Below are 6172 nucleotides of genomic sequence, written 5' to 3' on the forward strand. Positions count from 1 at the left end.
GTTTAAAGATATTACAAAAGGTTATTTTGGAAATACTGCTGTAAAATCGTGTTGGAAAGCGTTTTCAGCCCAACCTTATCATTCATACATGTATAAAATTAAGCTGTCACTTAAACAACCCACAAAGCTAACAGCCAATCACAGCGGAGCGGCCTATGTAACAGCCAATCACAGCGGAGCGCCCTTCCCGCCGATCCACTCTAACAGCAATCCTGCTGCTCGGCAACCAGCGATCAGATTAACCTTTTCAGATCCACACAAACCTTTAAACGTATTAAATCAAGTAGACTGTTTTATTTAGATACCTACTAAATATAACAATGTACACTTGTCCCCTCTGAACTGAAAAATAAACAACCTAGATTTTTGCGACATTTCAACAAGGTCTAAAATGGCGTCTTCACGTTTCAACAATGCTCGCTGTGATTGGCTAACTGATACTATATGACCGTTTCATTGGTTTTTGACGGATTGAGTTTGACTGTTTACTTCCGGAGAATGCTCACGAGCACCGTAAAGAGCTGATCACACAGTACGTTGTTTTACCAACGTAAATTAAATCAGACTTTTAATCGTAAGTGTAGCTAACATTTAGTCCGTGTAACCCGCCGCGGAAATCTGATCTGAGATCAGTTGCTGTCCTCAGCTGAAGGGTCATCTTCCAGCAACACTGATCACTGAGCGGAACTTCTGTCCGGGCTCCAGCTCTTCTTCACGGGTTTCTCCTCTTTCCTTCCCGACCAGGGTCACCATGGCTGACAGTGACGGTGTGCCTCCCGGCGGGAGCGGTAGGAGTACCGAAGGAGAGGAGCAGGGAGGAGTAGGAGGCGGCGGAGGTGATGAAGGTGGAGGAGGCGGCTTGACTGAAGCCCAGGGACAGGTGTTGGACAGGTGTCTGCACGCGCTCCAACACGCCAAAAACGACAGTCACACGTTAGCTGCTCTGCTGCTGGTGAGTGTCACCCGATCCACGTCACACAGCGTTTACTCCGGGACCAGGACTCAGGATCAGATCCAGAGACCCAGGTCCGGATCAGGAGATGCTGACGGGTCAGATATAAAATCTGTGGTAGCAGCTTCTCTGACAAATCTGGAAATACCCTACTCATAACTATCCAGAATAAGGCATCATGTCTATATTTATATAGGAAGATTGTATATATTTATTTGAGAAAGTAATGGAACATTTCAGTAATTTTGGTTTTCCAGATCATTGAGTTTCCTCCAGAGAAGCTCCAGCATGTCATTCAGTCTGACTTTGTTCAGGCTCTGAGACGTGGGGAGATGCTGTGAGGCTCCGTTCACACCTCTGCTCAGTTAACGCGTCCAACAGTTTATACACAGCAGCTAACTGAGATCACGGATCCCCCAGACTGATGTCCTCGTCTTCTCCCTTTTCTTCTTCTGTCTCCAGATAACTCGCTTGTGTCCGGCGAGCCAGCTGGACAAGCCCACCCTGCGGCGCATCTTTGAGGCGGTGGGGCTCAACCTTCCGGCTCGGCTCCTGGTGACCGCCCTCCAGGGGAGCGAGGACTCAGGTTTACCCCCCTACGAGCTTCTCTCTCTGGGCTCGGCTCTGCTGGCTGCTCTGAGCACAGACCCAGACATGGCGTCACACCCCCAGCTCCTCGCCACCGTCCCCCTCCTGATGGGCATCCTGGCCAATGAGCCACTGTTGAAGCAGCAGAACCGAGCCAGGTCCGGTCCAGAATACAAAGTCCAGTCTGCAAACGAGACAAAACCGGTGAGCAGACCAGACAGTGATGATGTCAGCGATGATGTCAGCGAAGCAGGAAGGTCATTGGAGTCTGAGGAAGCGTCCCGGCTGGACGAGGCCCTTGCTGCTGACTGCTACCAGGTTCTGATGGCCGTGTGTGCCTTACCCAGGGGCCCCGACCAGCTCCTGAGCAGGGGGGCCATTCCTGCTCTGTGCCAGGCGGTGGACCAGAACCAGACTCTCAGCCAGCAGAGGGGGCTGCCCCTGTTGGGCCGCCTCCTCTCTGGTAAAACCAAAGACTGGGCCTGGAGCAGACACCTGACAGAACTCTGCACTCTGCTGCTGAGACGCTGCAAAAACTTCTGTCAGTCCTCGGACCAGAACCGACTTGGTATGTGCGCCCAGCTGGTGCAGTTCCTGCCCCCAGCAGAGGTGGCAGCAGAGATTGAGGAGCTGAGGGGGGCCTTGAGCCATGTGTGGGTGGCGCTGAGACCCATGCTGCAGGCCAAGCTAACACCCCGACAAATTGGGCCGGTACTGGTGCTCAGCGCCTGCTTACTGGATTTATACGGGTGGGAACTGGTTGGACCACCAAAGTTCTGCTGCCTGCTGGTGAACCGGGCCTGTGTAGAGGTCAGGATGGGTTTAGAGGAACCACCTGGGACCGACCTGAGCCCGGAGCTGCAGCAGACACTCACAGGTAGGTAGTCTGTCTGGTTCTGATCCAGTCATCACAAGCTCCATGTTATTCTATTTTAAGCCCCCCCCCCCAAATGAGGGATTCTGACCTGCAGCTGGACTGGATCACTTTTCCTCATCATTTAGCCGAGTGTCGCTCTTTGCAGGCTGTTACCGGATCATGGAGGCTGCCATCGAGCAGGCTTGCAGCATGGGAGACGCACCGAGCGCCGCACCTCCCCACACCGCCACCTCTGTTCTCAACCTGCAGCAGAGCCGGCAGGTCCTCGGGATCCTGGAGGAGGCCTTTTCTGCTGTGATGTACCACCTGCAACAGGTATGATGATGATGTAACATACAGGTGCATCTCAGTAAAGGAGGATATAACCAGAAAGTTTATATCTGCACCATATATATATGTATGTATGTGTGTGTATATATATATATATATGTGTGTGATAACCGCTCCAGTTTGAAATTCATCGGGATAATCGGGGGAACGTGTCCCTGTTGGTCACGCCGCCACCACTGAGCGTGCTCCGTGGCCTCTGATGGGAGTTGCTCCCCGTTTTTTTTCTTTTCTTTTTGCAGGTGGATCCCAGTCGTTATGGCGACCCTTTCATCTTCGCCACCTTCCGCTCTCTGTGCTCATGGCTGGCTGAGGAGACTTCCTGTTTGAAGCAGGAAGTGACCCGACTGCTGCCGTTTCTGATTGGCTACACACGGCGCCACCTGCAGGCCGGGAGCTCCGAGCAGGACCTCTCTGATTGGATGACCAAGATGTCTGTGGGCGTGGGGAGCGGGGCCTGGACGGGCGCAGAGGCTCTGAGGTAGAGCTCGCCAGTGACGCTAGTTAACATGTCTGAAGTGACATCATTGTTTACCTATCCATGCTCCTCCCCCTCTCCAGGTACCTCCTCCCGGCTCTGTGCCACCTGTCAGCAGAGGAGGGTCCCAGGAAAGTGCTGCTCACCCTGGACACCCCCGCCCTGCTGGTGGACTTCCTGTCCCAGAACTGGGTTTTCCTGAAGAAGAGGAGCGGCTCTGTGTGGTCCAGAGATCCCAGCACCGAAACGGCGTGCTCCGCCCTCCTGAACTTCACCGTCACAGAACCAGAGAGAGTCAGGTAGCTGCTGGAACACCTGAGTCCAGCCGCGACCGCCGCTCACTCTCACTCCAACTGTTTGATTCTGCAGGACCGACCTGTGTTTCCGGACCCTGGACGCCCATCTGAGCGAAGCACTTCCCGTTCTGGTGAACAAGCCCCGCCTCCTGGTCCTGGCAGTAAATTACTGCACTTTGGGCCTGATGATGAGCAGACTGCAGTCTCCTCCCACAGGTCAGTTCTCTTTGTTCCACCAGCTTCACCTGAAGGTCCGTGGCTTCGGCGTGTTCCCTCTGAGGCAGAACGCTTGTTTATAGCCGATCAGACTGAACTCTTCTGATTTAAGGTTGTAAATTCCAGCTTCATTCAGGGTTCGTGGACAAATCTGTCCACCCTGAGATGGAAGATGATCACATGACGTTACCAGGACGTAAAGCTGAGACGGGAAGGCTTTACAACCTGCGGCCAGAACTGGTGCTTGATGGGTATTTTTCTATTATAGAATAAGACACAAAGAACTCAGAGTGAAGTCAGCTTTATCGCGATGGAGAGAGACGGTGGTTCAGCACCTAGAGAGTGTCTGGTGTCAACTCCGAAGTCTCAACCCCAGCGCAGCCTCTTTATTGAGCAGATATCACACTTCAGTAGAACAAGCAAAGTTCAAACAGGGAAACACATCAGCATACATCACTTTATGACCCTTATCACACAGAGCAGTGACCACCACATCCTGTCCTCTGCAGGGTGGGTGAGACTGCAAATCATTACCCATCCTTAAGGGAGAAACTTTAAACTGTCAACTTCTGCTTACTCTAACGGTGCTTTCCTCTAGACCAGGGTTTTCCGTCCCTCTAGGGTTTCGTTTTCTGATTATTGGGACCTAAAACCTTTGATTTTTGCAGCAGCTTTTGTGAAGCCAAGGCTGAAGTTGAGGCTTTTAGTGTTTTTTTTTTCTTGCAAAAGCCCCTCAGATGTATTATTGAAGGTTTTTAAAGGTTATTGCAGTAAGCTGGCTGGGCGAGTGTTTGGCCGCTCAGCCGAGTTCTCCAGCAGACGTGGGAGAAGCAGATTCATCGTGGTGAATTTTCTGAGCTATTCCTGCGTTTCAGACCTTCCTGGGGGGAGAGGGTGGGGGGTGGGGGGGGGTCTGTGGTAGGACCAGGTTAGCTTGTGGTCCCTCTCACGACGAGCAGCTCGCGGAGCTCAGACAGGAAGAGCTGGTGGGGAGGAGGAGCTCTAGTCTCTGGAGGCGAAGCTGTCGCTCAGTTTAAACCCTGAACGCTGGAAGGTGATTGGTTAGATGGTGGAGGTGTACCAGTTAACGCGGAGGAGCTGAGGTCGTCAGCGTTGCATTAAAGTTGCAGTGATTTGAATAAAATTCCAAGGACGCGCAGAATTTGTGTTAATAATTGCGATCGCAGCATCTCGAGCTCCTGGAGGGGGGTTCGTCTGAGGTCTGAGTGTCACATGGTGTTTACATCACGTCAGGAAGCAGGACTGCAGGAGTGACGCTGCAGGGTGAAACCTGGATCAGGTGTAAAATGAGACAGACGATTGTCCAATCAGAGAAGGGGACATGTCAGACATTGACCCCGCCTCCTGGTGTTGAGGTAGACCGTGTTTTGTTCTGGACTTGGACAGGTCATGGAGACGGTCTTCAAACCTGGACTTGCCAACATGGTGGGAGGGTTTTATTCTGAGGTGACTGATCACCTGCTCAATCAGCTGTTTCTGCCTCTACAGAATAAACATGTCAGAACAGAGACGAGGCGGCGTGTTTTCTTAGATACTCTGCTGGTTCTGACCCGTTTTCTCCTCCTCTCCAGGCTCGGTGGAAGCAGGCCAGAGGCGTTTCCTCTCCGCGGCGCTCCGGTTCCTCCGTGGCGCCCTGGACTCCGGCTCCGGTCCAGTCCGGGTGAGCGTGGGCTGGGAGGAGAGCTGGGACGAAGCTGCAGAACTCTGGCGGTTATCTCTGCAGGCTCTGGGAAGCTGCATCCGGACCCAGTCCTGGATCCTGGCCCTGCTCAGAGACGAAGGCTGGCTCAGAGACACGCTCGGCTTGCTGAGCAAAGGCAGCGTGCTGCCGGACCGCAGCACCGAGGAGGTTCTGGAGGAGGTGCTGTGTGCGGCGGTGGAGCGCTGCCCCGTCTGCAAGAAGGAGATCTCAGATGTGATGAGGAGGAGTGATGAAGGAGCTCTGAGCAGGATGAGGAGTCTGAGGAAGTCGGTGGGCCTGAAGTGACCAGGTGGTCCAAACAGAGCCAGTAAACATCGTAAACCAAAGCCAACTGATGTCTTTATGACACCTGATCAATAACCGGACAGCTGATCAATAACCGGACAGCTGATCAATAACCGGACAGCTGATCAATAACCGGACAGCTGATCAATAACCGGACAGCTGATCAATAACCGGACAGCTGATCAATAACCAGACTCAGGTGATGGTTTAACGTGTCTTGGAGCTTAGAGATGAGGACGAAAGTTTACTCAGAAATCATGTTTGTAAATAAATGTGTCAGAAACCTGGACCTGGTAGACCTGGTAGACCTGGAGCTCCTGGTAGACCTGGAGTGCCTTGTAGACCTGGAGCTCCTGGAGCTCCTGGGACTCCTTCCTTCTCTGTCCGGCTCTTGTATCTGAATCCTGAATAAAGACTTATTTTGACGCTT

At 52.7% G+C, this 6172-nt stretch overlaps 1 protein-coding gene across 2 annotated transcripts; it reads left to right on the top strand.

The window, feature by feature from the left end:
- The first annotated feature begins 290 nt into the window (after positions 1-290).
- On the top strand, positions 291-6172 carry ncdn (neurochondrin). Of its 2 annotated transcripts, none has more exons than XM_042012454.1 (8): positions 291-574; positions 745-952; positions 1415-2417; positions 2563-2732; positions 2987-3225; positions 3306-3521; positions 3592-3734; positions 5327-6172. In XM_042012454.1, the coding sequence occupies exons 2-8, from the start codon at positions 752-754 to the stop codon at positions 5740-5742; spliced, it is 2388 nt and encodes a 795-aa protein (XP_041868388.1). In that variant the 5' UTR covers positions 291-574; positions 745-751; the 3' UTR covers positions 5743-6172. The 2 variants fall into 2 exon arrangements, with proteins under 2 accessions (XP_041868388.1, XP_041868389.1); XM_042012455.1 differs by having other exon boundaries at positions 291-532.

The sequence above is a fragment of the Melanotaenia boesemani genome, chromosome 17 (genome assembly GCF_017639745.1).
Source record: "Melanotaenia boesemani isolate fMelBoe1 chromosome 17, fMelBoe1.pri, whole genome shotgun sequence".
NCBI lineage: Eukaryota > Metazoa > Chordata > Actinopteri > Atheriniformes > Melanotaeniidae > Melanotaenia > Melanotaenia boesemani.

Coding starts and splice junctions, on each gene's coding strand:
- ncdn (XM_042012454.1), top strand. CDS start 752: ATGGCTGACAGTGACGGTGTGCCTCCCGGCGGGAGCGGTAGGAGTACC. Junction 2,418..2,562: donor GCTGCAGCAGACACTCACAG/GTAGGTAGTCTG, acceptor CGCTCTTTGCAG/GCTGTTACCGGATCATGGAG. Junction 3,226..3,305: donor ACGGGCGCAGAGGCTCTGAG/GTAGAGCTCGCC, acceptor CCCCCTCTCCAG/GTACCTCCTCCCGGCTCTGT.